Consider the following 18,780-nt stretch of genomic DNA (forward strand, 5'->3'; position numbering starts at 1 on the left):
AGAAAAATGAAGTCATTGAATGTAAAGTGAGGCTGGGTGAGAAGGAAATGGGAAATGTGGGTGCATTTAAGTACTTGAGTAGTATGATGAGTAAAGATGGAAATTTGGAGGATGAAGTGTTTGAAAGGGTACAAGAAGGAAGAAAGATTGCTGGTTCCTTAGAAGCAGTGATAAGAGACCGGGAAGTGAAAAAGTTACTGCATGACAGTATTGAGGTACCAATTCTAACATATGGAAGTGAACCTTAGACTTTGTTGGAAGGACACAAGTCAAAAGTGAGAACAGTGGAAATGAGTTATTTGAGAGGAGCGTGTGGAGGCACGTGTAGGGACAAACTGACAAATGATGAAGTGAAGGAGCATTGTTGAGTGGATGCGGATGTGATAGGAAGTGCTAGGAGAAACACACTGGGGTGCTTTGGCCATATGGAGAGGATGGAAAGTGAGAGACTGACGAGAAGAGTGTATGTGACTGAGGTAGAGGGGGGGGCGGGAGGGGGGAGGCCAAGGATGAGATGGCGGGATGGAGTGGAGAGGTATGTGGGAGAGGGTGTGTGAGGTGGGAGCAGGGCAATGAAATGGTGGTGACAGGGCAATATGGAAGCGACATTTTGTTTTTGACCACCCCTTATGGGATTAAGGCGTCTGGCAATATATATATATATATATATATATATATATATATATATATATATATATATATATATATATATATATATATATATATAAAGAAACTTGTGAAACATATTCTGTTTAACAAAGGAAACACCGAAGAATCTTTTCCTTTGTGGCATAATTTCCAGCTGACAACATCATATTCTCCAGGATGCCTTTTATACGTCTATAAAATTAGCATAGTTTGCATCACACAACAATAGAGTAAGATATGTAGACAAATAATTTTCAAAATTATAAGGCACATACTGTGGGTGAGAGGTTTCATTCAGATATCTCCAAGAAAACAAGAATATTTGTCGAAAAATACCTCGTATGCCAAAGCCTTACCAAGTGCCATATCAACGTGCTGACTAATCGAGTCTCACAGAGGCAATGTTGATTGTCATCTACATTACAAAGGCAAACCAGGACTTATTAGAACATTATTTTTTAAGTATTAAGAATCAAAAACTGGAAATTACTACAGTACAGATTGAATTATTAGTTAACACTGTTCCATTCATTGAAAATTATATCCTGTTCAAATAACTGACTTTATGACATATATATATATATATATATATATATATATATATATATATATATATATATATATACAACTGCAATACATTTATCATGGGAGAAGCGTTGTCCTAATATGAAGATAAATACCAACGTGATCAGGAACATCTTGACGTTTCAACAACTCATTTTCAAACATAGCTAGCATAACCATGTTTTGTTTGTATTTTTACCATAGACATGGTGTTTACTTTGGTTTTACTATATTTTCTCCAGGTTTGAAAATGACAAATGAGTTGTCAAAATTTTACTAATTTTTTAAAGATATTCCTGATCCGGTTGATGTTCTTTCTTTCTCTCTCTCTCTCTCCCTCTCTCTCTCTCTCTCTCTCTCTCTCTCTCTCTCTACACTATCTCTGCGCGCGTATATATATATATATATATATATATATATATATATATATATATATACTTACCTAGCATAGGTAGCCGAGACAGGACGACACACTCGCAATACACTCATCCGCTCAAACACTGTCACATTTTAGCCCCAAAGGTGAGAATGGACAGATCCTCACCACACCACACCACACGAGGGTCAACTGCACAGTGCAATCAGTGACATCCGCAGGATAGCCCGACAGCAGAGCTGGCTTACCCCTGCCACACATAATGGACCCATCCCCCTACCTGCACCTGTCCTAATCAGATGATCAGTCAAAAAGTGGGAGAATATCCTCTCAGGGCTGCGTCATCATTTATTCATTTACATTTTCTCTCCATTCATTTCTGTCATACATTCATTCTTTGCGCAACAGACATCTCTTTCGCATCCAACGCTCTCTTCACATTGTCCATCCTTCCTATTCGTGGTCTTCCTCTCAGCCTTACACCTCTCAAGTCAGATCTAGTTATCTTTTTCACCAGTTGCTCATTATCCATTCTCGTCATATGCTCAAACCATCGCAACACCCTCAGCTCAACTCAATCAGCCATCTCCCGCACAACTCCAGTTCTCCTTCGCACTTCATCATTTCTCACTCGATCCATACGCGTCACTCCACACGTACTCCCTAGACACCTCATCTCCATTATATTCAAACTTTCCTCTCTGCTACACCCCTATTCCATGTTTGAGCCCCATATAACGAGTCGATATCACAGCATCCTCATACAGCCATCTCTTTACATCCATTCTACAGTAAGCGAACAACATCTAAACACTTTTCTCATTCCTCCAAGCACCTTTCCTACTTCATTCATTCTAAACTTCACTTCTGCATCTCTTCTTCCATCCACAGCAACATGTGACCCTAAAACACTCTACCTCCTCAAGCAACTCACACCAACATCTTACACTTCATCATTTTACTCTTACTCTCATTTACGTTCAATTTTCGCCAGTCACACACCCTTCCAAACTCCTCTACCAACTGTCTCAATCTCTCACCTGAATCAGCCACCAGAGCAGTATCATTTCCAGGCACCAGCTGCTTCAGATTCCACTCTGTACTATCAACAGTCACCAGACTCAGACCTCCATCTAAAACTCTTGCAGTCACCTCCCTTACAACACCATCCATATAAATATTAAACAACCAAGGTGATATAACACATCCCTGCTGCAGCCCCACTCTCACGGGGAAACGAACCACTCACAGTATTTCCCACTCTTACACACGCTTTACTATTTACATAAAAACTTTTCACCCCTTTTAGTGACCTACCATCAAGTCCATACAATCTTAAAACAGTCCACGAAGCCTCCCTATCATTTTTATCATACGCTTTCTGTAAATCCATGAACGCCCTAAGCACATCCTTACTTTTCATACACCTGTCTCACAACAAACACCTGATCCACGCATCCCCTACCTCTCCTAAAGCCACCCTGCTCAACACCAATCAATCCCTCTGTACCCTTTCTATCTCATAATTAACACTCTACCACACACCTTACCTGCGACACTCAACAGACTTATACCACTAAAACTAGTTTCTTCATACTTATCACCCTTACTTTTATACAACGGGACCACACAAGCACTTGCACAGTCAATCGGCACCATACCTTACATAAAACACACATTCAACAATCTTACTAACCAGTCAACACCACCTTTTACACATTCCACAGCACACCCATCCATACCTGCAGCTATCCCTGTTTTCATCTCCTATGCTGCCTCCTGCACTTCCTCTATCGTAATCAGTGAATCATTCAACTCTTCCAACACATTTATTCCTTGCACTCTTCCTTCTGCCACAGTCTCAGCCTCCCTTTCCTCCTCTACATTTAAAAATTATTCAAGGTACTCTGCCCATCTTTTCCTTACTGCATCCATCTCAAGTAAAATCCTTCCATCCTCTGCTTTTACTCACTCTTCTTTCCCAGACTCTCCCTTTCGCACCCTATTCACCTCCTCCCAAAACATTTTTTTGTGTTGAAAATTCTCAGTCAACTGCCTACCCCACCTCTCATTTGCTGCCACTTTTGCATCACGCACAGCCCTTCTCGCCCGATTCCGCTTTTCCTTATACCTCTCATATGACACCTCATCCTTCCTCTGCACCCACACTTCATATGCACGTCTCATCTCAGCCACAGCCATACTTACTTCCTCGCACCACCACTCAGTTCCCTTTCTTACACCACCACCCACTCGTCTCACACCACACACCTCTTCCACATGTCTCACGACAGCACTCTTAGACAACTGCCATTCCTCCTCCACACTGCCATTCTCCTGCTCTTTCACTGCGTTCCAGTCATCTGTCAATTTTTCCTTATACACTATCATTTTCTCTCATTTTTCCAGCTTACTCACTTTCAAAACCTCTCTGCCACACCTAACTCTCATAGCTCTCACCCATGTCTTACCCACTCTTAACTTCCCCTCCACCAGGTAGTGGTCAGACATACCTTCACCCTCCCCTCTCAAAACTTTCACATCCAACAATCTTCCTATTACATTCCTGGAGGCAACCACATAGTCCATCAATGCTCTATCCACAACCCTTCCACCCTCCTGTCTCACTCAAGTGTTCTTATAATATCTTTCTTCTCAAACAAGGTACTTCCAATCACCACCTCTCGCGCAATGCACATCCCTATTATTCGTTCCCCATTCTTATTTCTTCCAGGCACACCATGTATACCAACTACACCTTCAACTGTTACATTTCTCACTCTAGCATTCAGAACTTCCATCATTACCACATTCACATTCGCTCCAAAACTCTGCAGACATTCATCAACACCATTCCAGAAAGACTCCCTCTTTTCTGCATCCCTTTCACTACCAGGCCTACATGCACTCACAATACCCACAACTCACGTTCAAATTTCGCTTTCACCCACATCAGTCTCGATGTCACCTCCTTCCATTCAATCACACACTGCTGCACTTCCGGGTTCACTAACAAGGCCACACCTTCTCTTGCCCTTCCTCTATTTACACCTGACAACCTTCCATTCACATTTCTAAACTTAGATTCACCTTCTTTCATCGTTTCACTCAAAGCTAACACATCCAACTGTTTTCTCACAAACATTCTCCCAATCTCCTCCCTTTTAGCCTCAATTGTACTACATCCACGCACATTCATAGACCCAATCTTCACGGTACGGGGATAACTCAATACTCCATCCCTTTTTAAGGCCTGTCTCTTTTCAGGGACTAAAATACAGAGGAGGGGGTCCCTGGTCCCCTCACTCCGCCCTTTTTAGTCGCCTTTTACAACTTGCAGGGAATATGGAGGCAGAATTCTTCCTAACACAATCTGTCTGCAGAGTAGTAGTACCACTCCATCATGCAGCCAGATTGTGTCCCCCCGCCACAGGGGATATATCTATCTATCTATCTATATCTATATCTATCTATCTATCTATATATATATATCTATATCTATCTATCTATCTATCTATATACATATATATATATATATATAGATAGATAGATAGATATATACAGTAATCACTCTAATATCCGGACGCCCAATAACCGAACATCCCCACTACCTGGACCTTATCGTCCTGGGATCCAATATTCCCAAAATGGTCCGAAAACCCAAAAAAATAAAAAAATAAAATTATTTTTTGCCGTCCGTAATTTGAACTTGCCGCGCACGCCACGGGAGAGCATTGTTTTGGTTCGTCATTCCTCCGACGTCCGATAGAGTGCCGCTGCATCCTCCCCACTTCCCGCCTATCTCTCACCGCGACTGGACCCACGCTGTTCGTAATGGCTGCCCACGTGCTCGCTTTTGTGGTGGTGCCGTACTTGCTGCAAGGCCTCCTGCAGCTCTTGGCCCTCCTCTTAGTGTGTGTGATGATGGCCCCGCCACCTGAGAAAAGAAAGAGAGTGGTGTTGACTCTGGAAAAGAAGAGGGAGATATTGGAGAAAGTTGATGCGGGTTGGTCTTCTTCACGCATTCTCCGCGAGTTTAACCTGGCCCGGTCGACTTTATTCGATATCAAACGTTCCCGAGACAAACTCATGCAGTACACGGCTGACTTCTTGTTGAGAAGCAAACACAACGTGGAAAGGAAGGTTATGTTTACCCCCAAGTTTGCAGAAATTGACCGATCCACGTTGGTTTGGTACCGACAGCAACGTGCAGCTGGTGTGATGGTATGTGGAACGGAGCTGAAGGCTGCTGCTGAGAAGTTTGCAAGGCTTCACGATGCCCTAGACTTCAAGGCATCCGAGGGTTGGCTCTTCGCGTTCAAGTTGCAACATGGCCTTACTAACCGTAAAGCACATGGCGAAGCATTGGACGCTAACGAGGATGGAGTTGACGAGTTTCGGCACAAGGTGAAAGGCTTGATCGACAGGGAGGGCCTCACTCTCGGTCAAGTCTATAACGCAGACGAAACTGGCCTATTCTATCGCTTGCTGCCAACGAACACTCTAGCCGAGGAGACGGAGAAGCGTGTACCTGGCCGCAAGCTTTCTAAGGAACGGATATCTGCTTTGTGTTGTGCCAGTGCTAACGGCGTGCACCGGCTTAAGCCCATTGTTGTTGGCCGTGCAAAGCAGCCTCGGTGCCTTTGTGGGGTGATGGATGTCCTTCCTGTCGTATGGTACCATTCTTTGAAAGCATGGTTCACAGCTGTGATTTTCAAAGACTGGTTTCACCGTCACTTCGTCAAGGAGGTCATCCAGTACCAGACGAAGACACTGGGAATCCCTCGCGACCAGGTAAAGGCTCTCCTTCTGCTCGACAATGCACCTGCCCACCTGTGAGACAAGGACTTGGTTGCTGAGAATGGCCGTATTAGGTGCATGTTTCTGCCACCTAATACGACTGCTCTCATTCAACCCATGGACCAAGGAGTGATCGTGGCAACAAAGCGCCTGTACCGTCGGAAGTTCCTGGACGAGGTGATGGTTGTTCTCGAGGACGAGGACGAGCGCAGGGAAGGACGTGACACTCGAGGCAAGCGGACTTTGGAAAACCTTCGCCGCTACAACATCAAGTCTGTGCTGTACAACTGGGCTAGTGCATGGAAGGAAGTCCCTGTGAAAACTCTTGAAAATGGTTGGTCTCGTCTGCTTCTCGGAACAGATGTGGAGTACGATTTTCTGGGCTTTGACGTGGATGACTTCCATGCACGGCTATGTACGCACGGCGACGTTGTTGATGTGGGCGATGTACGTGAGTGGTTGGACGACGACGAGGGCGATCCTGGGTATCAGACGTTGTCTGACATCGAGATCGCGTCTTCGGTTGCTGGTGTCAGTCCCGAACTTGAAGATTCCAACGACGAAGGCGATGATGATGCAGACTCCTCTCAGCAGGACACTACTCCAGCCATCCCCAAGCTGAGCGCACTCCGGGAACATCTAGAGTTCGTCCTAGACTACCTGGAACACCCGGACTGCGACAGGGAGATGGGGCCCTTGGGACTTGTGGAGGAAGTGCGTGCTTTCAGGCAGCGCATCATCAATCGCCAGAATCGTCGGTCCTTGCGTCAGTCAACGATTGACAGTTTTTTCAGGCCCGTGACCCCCGTTGTGCCAAGCCCTGGCTCCACTCCGTTGCCTCCCCAAGACAGGCCCTCATGCTCCGAGCCACAGCCCAGCACATCAGCTACATTGGAGTCACCGCTCGATGTGAGTTTGTGGCTTTCCTCAGAGTCTTCTGTAGTCGGTACACCATCACCACGACCCAGCGATGCACCCCTTGGTCGCCTGCCAGTGATACTCTTGGTCTCTGACAGTGAATAAACAGCAAGAACTTCTCCTCTAGACCACACGGGAATTTTGAGTGTTGTGCAGCGAAAAAAACAGTGTGTTGTGATAAGGTTTTCGAAATGAGAGAAAAGACTCAATGGAAACAAAATTTAACGTAACTAACCTTCTTTGTTTTGGCTTTGGAAAATAAAAAAAACTTGGGAAAAGTTAATGTGCAACACAAAACTTAAATGGAACATTATTTTGACTAAAGTGAACACTGTGAAGAGAACGGACTTCTGTGTGTTATTGACTAAGTTCAGTGCAAGACTTCAGGAAGAGTGTACTGCAAATGCTTCAGGAAATCGTTCTTACTGTCAGAGTCCGAGAGGAGGCGGTTATTCATCGAGGTGGCCAGGGACTTGCTGTAAGTAGCCAGAATGTTTCATATTGTACTTTTTTCCATACTATACTTACCAGAATGTTTCATACTGTACTTTTTTCCATACTATACTTACCTCATGCATGTGCAGTAGGAATGTGTTTTTCAGAGTTAGGCTAGGTTAGGGTCCATAAGTACCAGAATGTTTATTAATGTATGAACATACTTCTAAACCCTCATTTTATGTTTCTTTTGCATTTATTTCAGTCATTTATGTGTCTTATTGGTGTGATTTGGGTGTTAAATAGGTGCTATGCATGTCCAGAGGGAGTTGTATAGGTGTTTCTCTGGTTAGGGTCCATAAGTACAAGTCCATAAGCTGGGGCCCAATATCCGGACGAAACCAATAACCGAACCTATGGATGGCTCTATTAATCCGGATATTGGAGTGATTACTGTATATATATATATATATATATATATATATATATATATATATATATATATACAGAGAGAGAGAGAGACAGACAGACAGGCAGACAGATAGAGACAGAGAGAACATAAGAACATAAGAGAGGACAACTGCAGTAGGCCGGTTGGCCCATGCTAAGCAGCTCCCAGAAGATTAACTGAACCACTAGAATGAGATAAGGATAACAAAGAAGAAGGCTCTCCCCTGCCTTCTGAACCCTTCAGTCAATGCCAGCAGGAAAAAGTCAGAAAGAACACCATGTAGTATAGAAAACTGGCTTGGGCATTTAACATTAAAGTGTGTAACTGAAAAGGAAAAAGAATGAATTAGTATTCGTTTATATATTTTGTTTCTATACCCACCCCTTATTTGTCATATGTGTAATACCTGCGTGGCGGGGTAAGCTGGACACCACCACCCCAGGAGGAGAGTATGGGGCGTCGATACCCACCCCAGCAGGAGATGACAGGGAGGCTGGCTCACCTGTCATACCTTCCAGGCAAGAGCATCTTATCTCCCTCTGGCCCTGATGCCCCTCTTCTCTGCAGCCAGACCACCCGAGAGTGTGCAGGAAAAGTACACTACACTCAGGCAGAGGGAATGCTCACCAGAATCGGGGACGGACTAGCAGTGGCAAGATCCCAAGCAGACCCTTGAACGCCAAGTCCCCTGGATCAGCCTCCTTTCTAACAGAGGATTTAGGAGGAGCCTCAAGGGCTGCCATTCTCCCAAAGGAGCAGTGGCACAGTATCACCCCTCAGGGACACTGTGGGTGGAAGGACTGTCGGTTTGGCACCCTCTGCCAACCACCTTCAGGAGCCAGCACGTTGACACGTCCACCAGACGACCCTCGCCGGCATTGCCAAGGAGGAAGGCGAGCCCTGGGGTATTCTCTGCCAGAGGTACCACGTGGGACGAAACATCGCCATCCCCCAGTGCTGTCTCCGGGACAGTGGTCCCAGACCCTATGGCCAGAGTGCAGCCTTCGTTGGAGCTGTGGCAATAGCCGGGCATATCTATCAGGTGCCTTCTCCCCACCGCCAAGACTACGGCCGGAGTGCAGCCGCTGTCAGAGCTGTGGCAATAGCTGGGTGTATCTATCAGGTGCCTTCTCCCACCTGCCAAGACTACGGCCGGAGTGCAGCCTCCATCGGAGCTGTGGCAAGAGCCGGGCATATCCATTTAGTGCCTTCTCCCCACCCCCAAGACTACGGCTGGAGTGCTGCCTCCATCGGAGCTGTGACAATAGCTGGGCATATCCATCGGGCGCCTTCTCCCACCTGCCAAGACTACGGCCGGAGTGTAGCCTCCATCGGAGCTGTGGCAATAGCCGTGCATGTCTATCAGGTGCCTTCTCCCCACCACCAAGACTACGGCCGGAGTGCAGCCTCTGTCGAAGTTGTGGCAATAGCCGGGTGTATCCATCAGGTGCCTTCTCCCTGCTGCCAGGGTCTGCAGTGCCCAGAGAAGCTTTCCCCGACTTCTCTTGCCCTCCTGTCCCCCGTGGGAGCCCAGGCAGTGCCCAACGGGGCTGCCTGAGAGAGGGAGAGTCCCTTGGATCTTCCCCATCTAGCCTGGACCGAAGTTCCGTCAGGGCCTCCCCGCCCCACGACGTAGGAGAGCCGGCCACCGGCTGCTCTCCCTCCGCCCGTCCCCAGGCTCCTGCAGAGGAAGGTTCCTCTTGCCCCGACCTCCACTTCAGTGGCAGAATAAGGTGCCCCTCTCCACGCCCCTCTACACGAGAGGGCGATTTCTGCGCCGTTTTCAGGGACCCCACTAGAGACCAGAGCGGGCATGATGTCCCTGGGGCCCAGTGTCCTGTCCCTGCTGCCCCAGGTGTTGTCGGGCTCCTCCAGGAAGAGAGGCCGCAGCTCACCCCTGCCGGCCCCCTCCCGACTGCAAGACCACAGCCCCTGGAGTCAGCAGGCCTCCCCAGGTGCCTGCTGCAGTAGCCGAGGCTCCCTCAGTGACGGTGGCCACAGACCCTCCCTGATGGCCGCATCTGCAGGACATGGCGGCAGCACACCCCAGGCACTGCCCTCCCCACACCCAACCCCAGCCTTAGGCCTCCCCAGTTCCTCTCCTAGGACCCAGCAGCACGCCTTCTGGCTCTCTTCAGCCCTATCCTGGAGAGCCCTGCCTCCTGCTGGGCCATAGCGGCTAGGGAGCCGCCCAACACACCACCCATCCAATCCTCCAGGACTTGTGGCGACCACATGGACCAATCTTCCCTGCATTACTCAATGGGCAGCCCACCTCCCATGCCCGGCCGACATTTGAAGCTCCTTGCGTAGGCCCTCCCACCACATGGTCTGTGCCCTCCACTCCACCAGAATCGTGAGTACTAGATCCTATGATTGTGCACCCCAAGTGTTGTTGAACCCCCCCCAGTGAACCAGACTCTGTGATTTCCCCCCCCCATACCGTGGTGCCTCTCCCCCAGTGTTGATCAACCCCACCCCAGTGCTCTATCCCTTCTCTCCCCTCCAACCCCAGCAGCCACAATGTTATCCTCCTTTAGTGTGGCATAGTGATATCTACTACTTGTGATCTTGTGCATGGAGTGTTTGACACCCACACACGGTTCGGTTCCCCGACAGTGAGAACCCTCCCCCAGTTTCGCCCCACAGGACATCATATGTCATTGTAACCCTCCCCAGTGCATTCTCTCCCCCCCGAGGTCCCCTCATCCCTGTCCCGACGTGAACAGCCACACCCTAGACTCATTAATATCCTTCCCTCCCCCCCCCCTTTCTTGCCAGTGCAGGACATTATATACTTTCGTTGTATATAATGTGTACATAGCCTAAGATTAGCTAGGGTATCGTCCATGTCACGCAGATGCATTGTACTGGCTAGGAATCCATCTGTCACACAAATACCTAGACTTAAGGGCTTGAATATACATTGTCGTCCACGTCACGCACGTCATATTGGGTATACTGTACTATATTGTCCATGTTTGCTGAACATAATGTACCTGGTACTTGACATATTTGTGAAATATTGTCTGTGACACTGTGTGGACATTACATTAGGAAGGTGTAACTCCATGTACAGGTCAGACTTGCTGAACTAGGTGGAAAGCGATTGTTGTAAAAACTATTTTGAGTCATTGTAAGTTCCTCAGTTTTGCTCATAGAACGGTGTGTGTATTTGTCTTTTAGTAATATAAAGTGTGTCTTTTGACCAGCAGTGTTTCTGTTTTCCTTCCTTGCCAGTACTGACCCGGTCGGGAACAAAGAACCCAGAACCGAAATGTGTCTGTGACCGAGGAGTCGGGACTCAGAACACGCTGCATAACAATATGTTTATCTAGCCTATGCTTAAAACCCTCAATGGAAGAGGCAACAACTACTTTATATGGTAGCTTCATCTACTACTCTATTACCAAACCAAATTCTACCTATTTCCTTACCGAAACGGAATTCTTGTAGTTTGAAACCATTACTTCTAGTTCTATCCTGTATGCTCACTTTAAGTACCTGGCTAATATCTCCCTTGTTTATTCCCTACATCCACTTAAACACCTCAATTAAGTTTCCCCTTACTCTAAGCCTCACTACTGAATGCAGGCCTAGTCATGTATCATTTTTGTCATTCAACTCTGTAGATTTTCTAACGAATTAATACCCATTCTATAGTCAGGACAACAAAGTTGTACGGCGTAGTCTAAATGTGGCCTTATTAATGCTTGATAAAGTTGCAGTATCACTTTTGATGACGTACTGCTCACGTTTGTCGAAATAAATCCTAGGACCCTATTTTGCTTTATTTCTCGTATTAATACACTGTTGCGTGGGTTTGAGGTCTTTACTAACCATAACTCCTAGATCTCTCTCGCTTTCCAATTTACTAATTTTTGTCTTATCTAAGCTGTATTTAATAGCTCCAATGGTCTTCCTTACATTAAGTACTTTACATTTTTCAACGTTAAATTCCATTTGCCAAGTTTTAGACCATTTGGACTGTATATGGAGGTCCTTTTGTAAGTTATGGCACTTGTCAGTCGAGTTAATGATACTCGCTATTTGTGTATCGTCGGCTATTTGGCTGAGACTGCTAGTGATTCATACTGTAAGTCTAGATCATATATATATATATATATATATATATATATATATATATATATATATATATATATATATATAATAAATAATAAGGGACCGAGTACTAAACCCTGTGGTACACCGCTAGTTACTAATCCCAGTCTGACTTAGTTCTACTGTATTTGTTTGTGTTCTCTATTTTCGTCCTACAAGCCAGAATTCTATCCATTTTAAGATATCGCCGTCTATACCGTGGTTCGAATCTTTCTAACTAACCTTTCGTCTGGGACCCTATCAAAAGCTTTACTAATGTCCAGATATATAATATCGTAAGCTTTATCGCTGTCCACTGCTTCACAGACCTCCGAGAAGAACGACAACAAGTTTGTGAGAAAGGATCGTCCTTGCCTGAATCCGTGCTGACTTTCATTTATTAGATTAAATCTTTCTAAGTGTTCTCTAATCTTATTTGCTAAAATTAACTCTAGCATTTTTCCTGCTGTCGACATATTGAACGATAATATGATGCAGCTGCTTTATCACCGTTTTTACAAATTGGCACTACGTTTGCGGTCTTCCACGCTTCTGAAACTTCTACTGAAATTAAAGTCATTAAATAACGTTAAAAGTGACTGATATAATTCTTCATTGGTTTCTCTTAAAACTTTTGTATATATATTGGTTGGAACTGGCGATTTTTGAGGTTATAACTTATTAATTTCTTTCAGTTCGTCCTCCTTACTAATGGTTATTTTATTAAGAATATTTTCCGTATTATCATCGTAAATATTTGCTGCTGGAGGGACGAGGTCTAGATTTTCCTTGGTAAATACTAATATGAAATAATTATTTAGGATTGGGCACATTTTTATCTTCACTGGTAATGTCACCTGACTGTTTTGAGAGGTCCTCTTATATTTTTATTTTACGTAGGGTACATTTGATAAAAACCTTTGGGGTTTTCTTTCGATTCATTAGGAACCATAATTTCAAAACTTCTCTTTGTTTTCCGTACCTCGCCCTTTACTTTTCTGTTCACAATTGCGTACCGGTGACGTAAGTGTTCCTCTCCACGTTTTATTTTTCTGTGTTCTTTGCCTTAGGCCTATGAGAAATTTTAATCTGTTGTTTAACCATCTTGGTTCTGAATTATTCATTCTAAACGGTTTTGAAGGGATATATCTATCTTGGCCTCCGTGTATTATATTTACTAACTCATTATATTTCTCACTGGCCGAACGGTTGATTGGTAGGCTACTGGACCTGAGTTAATGTCCGTCACCTGAAGTACACTCCCACTTATGACCTGACCTTCCCAAGAGCTTGGTACACATTCCCACCTGTTTCCTGCCCCTCACCTATGACCTGGGGTTCCCTACTGACCTGGCTATCCCTAAAGTAACTAGTCCTCCTATGGAATACCATTCGAAAATAAGCTCTTAATCCATCAAAACCTCCTAGACAAACATTAGGAATGGTGGAGGGATTTTTAGTACAACAGAGGTCCCAAATAAATTTGAACTTATTTTCTTCTTTATTGCTATTATCAAGTCATCAACCAACGTCTATATCACTATTGACAATTTCTTTATTAGCTAAAACTGAAATTAATCTATTATATTATTACCTCTGTTGGGATCCCTGATAAGCTGATAAAAGAAATTATCCTGTATTACCTCTAGAAAGTCCTCTGACTCTGCATTCCCTGTCTGATTTCGCCAATCAATCCTTGGCAGATTAAGATCCCGTACAATTGTTACTAAGCTGGACTGTGATGCCTTCCTAATTTCCTCTCAAAGGTATTTACTACCTGCTCTACTTAATTTTGGAGATCTGTAAATAGCTCCTAAGACAAATTTCTCCCTGTTGTTACTAATGTTAACCCAGATACTTTCCATGTCTCTATTTACTTGAATCTGGATTATGGTAACAATTTAACCAGCCCCATCCCGATCACTTTTCCACCACTGACTCCCCCCAATCCCAACCATTTTTGGATTTTTTTTTTTTTTGCCTCAAACCTCCGCTTTTGGTGAGAAACATCGAAAATTCATAGAGAAATCGCTCACCCGAGGTTTAAAATACTCGATACAGGTTGGAGTACCTCCTTACCTTACTGGGTTTCTAACAGGCTGGCACCAAAGAAAACGAGTTCTATAGGAGGATAACTATTTCACACCACTCATAAACGGTATTTATTTATCTACTTGGTACGAATTTATATGTAGTACGAGAGTATATTGGTTTTTCAAGCAGTAATATAGGCATTATAAGCATTGTTTCACTCACTAACTCATCACCATACCTGACCTTTTTTTGCCACATTACCTGATCATCATTTCTGACTTTCTTCCTCTAATGCTATGTAAAGTTTGTCCTCCACATTGTCAATGATTGGGGAATCACTCTGGCCCTGAATTTCGTACCATGGCATGACATGGCTTTACTGGCCAGGTCACTGATAACAGGTGAATTGCTGAGACAATGGCATGCAGGAGGGGGGAGGAGGTCATGCTGATAAGGCATTGTCTCTGCCTGGCATCTTGTAGAGGAAGGTGTCACGTGTATACGTACCAAAAATCACTCGTGAAAATTGAAAATTGTGCAAATTAGGGACCTTGCAATTGATTCGCGTTTATGTACGTCAATGGGATTGGCAGTGACAAAATGTGTGGACTTTAAAGAACGTCGACAGGATGCCGCGGGTTAATGAATCCTTTACATAAACAGCTACCCTGCCTCTCTTCTCAGATGGTTTGACACAAAAATAGTATAGCCCTTTATCTGATATTCTGCAAAAAATTTTAGAGTGTCAATATGCATCCAAGTTTTAGTAATAATGGCAATGTCTATTTTCTCAGTACAAATTAATGCCCTCAGTTCATCCATTTTTTTTTTATGTAAATCCCTGCTGTTTGTGTATACACCATCGGCTTATGATGAGTAGTTTTATCTCTACCTTGGGACTTACTATTTTTTATTTTGTTACTAACTAGGAAACACTTTACTAATATAATAATTTTTTGTACTATCACTTATCACCCCTCTATCATTGCTTGTTCTGTCCTCTATCATCACCTGCTCATTTTGAGGTGCCTGAGTGGATGTATCTACACTAATGGTTTAACTGTTGTTCTTACTTCTGCAAGTCTTGATGCATCTATCCAAACCTGGTGATAATGATTTCTGAGTGTAGTTGCTGTGATTTCCAGTACATCTAATTCTGAGCCTCAAAAAAAAAAAAAAACACTCTACTATCCATTTCAGACCCTATGAGGCATCGTTTTTCACAAATATGTTCTAAACAAACAGTTGGATCAATATGACATTTTGGCACAGCTTGTTTGACACCATCCCCTAATTTATGGCACTAAAGTGCATTGCCAAGTGTCATTCATTAAGGAGTTTACTCTTGGCTTTGAAGGCGAAGCTGGCAAGAGCTGAGTAGACATTCGAACAGGGGAATGTTTTACGTGACGTAGTTGTGACGTGTATCACTCCACCACCTCTCCCTCCACTCCCGTCTTCCCCTCCCTCCCTCCTTGCCTTTCTCCTACCCCGTATCCCCGCCTTCCCCCTCGTGCTCCCATCCTCCTTCTATCCTTTCTTCTCTCTGTCTGTCTGTCTCTCTGTCTCTCTCTCTCACTCTCTCTCTCTCTCTCTCTCTCTCTCTCTCTCTCTCACTGCATTGTGCATGAGACATGAAGCCATGCACATGTTACTTGTCTATAATGGCAGATAACTCAAAAGTATATGCTACGTATGGTAGTTTTTTTTTTTTTCTGCAAACGGTAGTGATTGCTGTTCCAGCATAACTGGCTGTTGCATAAGTGCTGTATGAGGTCTGTTGGGTAAATATATAACCATTGAAGGTTGTATATGACCCTCTTTCCCACAGGCTACGTTGTGTGTATAATGGAATGAGGTAGCTAAGGCTTGATCATTGATAGGATATTGGGTAGATGTCGGAAAGGAATCCGGGTGGAAATGGAGCAGGGATTCAAGAGCAGAGTAAGAATGTAAAACGAAATTCAAAGAAGTACATAAATAAATTACTTCTGACGTTAGGAAGACAGTGTCATACAATCAACGTTCTTGTAGACATGTGTTAAAAAGTCACTGCAGACAAAGATAGAAAGAGGATATACAGTATGATGGGTAGAGTATTAATGCAAGTAATCTAGCATATATGATATTATAATCTTCATCATTATCGAGAAACAGCTCATCCTCGTCATCGCTGTCAATGGTGATGCGGACAGGGTCCACACCTTCATGTATGTTGTCAGAAGATAAATACTCGTTTTCGAAGGCTCTGGCTCGTCATACTGCACCTGCCCACACCTCCTTGGTTGCACAAAGTTTAGCTACTTCTAGCCTGACCTGTAGACCTGCCTGGGTGAACTGCTGCAAAGGGGAGCGCACATACCGCTTCATGCAGTCCCACACCTGCTCGATGGCGTTAAGCTCTGGATGCGCAGGAGGCAGTCGGACGACTTCATGATCCCATTCACGGATGATATTGTCATCCGTGTACCGTGGAATCGGCCAGTTCTTCTTGCAGAGTTGCAGAAGCTCGGGACGTGTGGCGTGTGGTGGGAAGGGGATCTTGCGGCGCTCCAGCCATTTCACCAGCTCCGCTTTGTTGGTGGTCGTGGTGGGGCAGCGACTCTCCTCTGCCAACTGGCTGTGGTAGGGCGCATTATCAAACACCAGCACCGATGGCTCAGCCAGCACCGGTAGGAGCTGTGACATGACCCAGTGGAGGAAACAGGTTGCTGTTCATTTCCCCGTGGTAGTCGCCGGTTTTGTTTTTTTGCAGGGAAGCACAAAAATGTGTCATTAACGAAACTGTCGACTGTGCCACCTGGTACTACCAAAAATTGCTCCCCTTCCCCAGGTGGCACCGACGGCTGTAGGTGGCACTAGTTGCAGGCTGGGATACGTCTACCCACTCCTTGTTGTGCTGCATGCGGGTGGTGAACCACGTCTCGTCCACGTACACCACCTGTCTTCCCTCCTTCCGATGTCACTGGAGTGCTCATAGAGCATCAACACAGCGGCACACAACATCCAACGACTGCTTCCACACATACATTTTCCGCTGTGACATCCTGTAGCGGAACCCCACGTTGTGCAGCACTTGCCACATAGCCGTCTCTGAGATTTTCCTCGGAATAATACCAGCCATCTTTAAATCTTCTGTCAGAGTGCCAATAGTAAAGGTATCCTTGGCTGCAAACTTGGCATGAATATGGCGGCGAATGGCACCAACAGTGAAATTGTCAAAGACAGGAGGTGTGGCAGGGGGTGTCGGGGAGTCTGGCGGTGTTACGGGGGGAGTGGCTGTCCCAGGTTGTGTATCTGGGTGAGAACCCGTGCTGCGCTGCACCATCAACCGCACTGCTTTTACAGTCATTCCCATGGCCTCTGCAACATGATCATAAGGCCTGTGTGGGAAAGCCAAATCTGGAGAGTAGATAAAATGCTTCAAAATATAATATTTAACGAGTTTTGATATCGGTATCATGATCAAAATAATTTTCCCTTTTATTGTCATAGATAGCAGTGAAAGATACTGACTTTTATCTGTAACTACGAAATATAACTATGATTAATTACTTACCTATTCAGACTAATCCTCATTTTCTTAGCGCTTTTCTCTTGGTTAAAGACATGGAAGAGTCGAAACGTAATTACTTCTTTGCACCCCCGCGGACATAGTAGCATGTTGGCCATGACTGACAGCGATGAAGCACACCATCCTCCACAGCATGTGGCTATACACCTCTGGCCGCATGCCCGTGAGTTACCACGTTAAATTTTTCACCTACCAAACGCCATATAACGGTCAAACAAGGTAGAACAACGATCACGATCGTTTGCATAAACGATCCTACCATACCCGGCATATACTTTTGGGTTATCTGCCATTATAGACAAGAAATATTTGCATCGCTTAATATCTCATGTACAATGCAGTGAGAGAGAGAGAGGGTGAGAGAGAGAGAGACAAAGAGACAGAGAGAGAGAAGAAAGGATAGAAGAAGGATGGGAGCACGAGGGGGAAGGCGGAGATAAGGAGTAGGAGGAAGGCAAGGAGGGAGGAAGGGGAAGACGGGAGTGGAGGGAGAGGTGGTGTAGTGATATACGTCACAACTACGTCACGTAAAACCTTCCCCTGTCCGAATGTCTACTCGGCTCTTGCCAGCTTCCCCTTCAAAGCCAAGAGTAAACTCCTTAATGAAACATACTTGGCAATGCACTGTAGTGCCATAAATTAGGAAACGGTGTCAAACAAGCTGTGCCAAAATGCCATATTGATCCAACTGTTTGTTTAGAATATTTTTGTGAAAAACGATGCCTCATATGGTCTGAAATGGATTGTAACTCCCTACTTATCATTTCACCTAAAACAGTAACTCCCTGCCTACTAAGATGAGTTCCATCCCAATTATACATAGCACTTCGTCCATAAAACTGGTCCCAGCTGTCTTTGAAAGGTATTGCATTATATCTG

At 44.9% G+C, this 18,780-nt stretch overlaps 1 protein-coding gene across 1 annotated transcript; it reads right to left on the reverse strand.

Annotated features, from left to right (window-relative positions):
• Window positions 1–16,583: 16,583 nt before the first annotated feature.
• On the reverse strand, window positions 16,584–17,015 carry LOC145395819 (uncharacterized). The gene has a single exon (XM_080269350.1). The coding sequence runs from the start codon at window positions 17,013–17,015 to the stop codon at window positions 16,584–16,586; it is 432 nt and encodes a 143-aa protein (XP_080125476.1).
• Between the last annotated feature and the right edge of the window lie 1,765 nt (window positions 17,016–18,780).

Source organism: Coenobita brevimanus, chromosome 33, assembly GCF_032717465.1.
Source record: "Coenobita brevimanus isolate Jiangsu-jjx chromosome 33, ASM3271746v2, whole genome shotgun sequence".
NCBI lineage: Eukaryota > Metazoa > Arthropoda > Malacostraca > Decapoda > Coenobitidae > Coenobita > Coenobita brevimanus.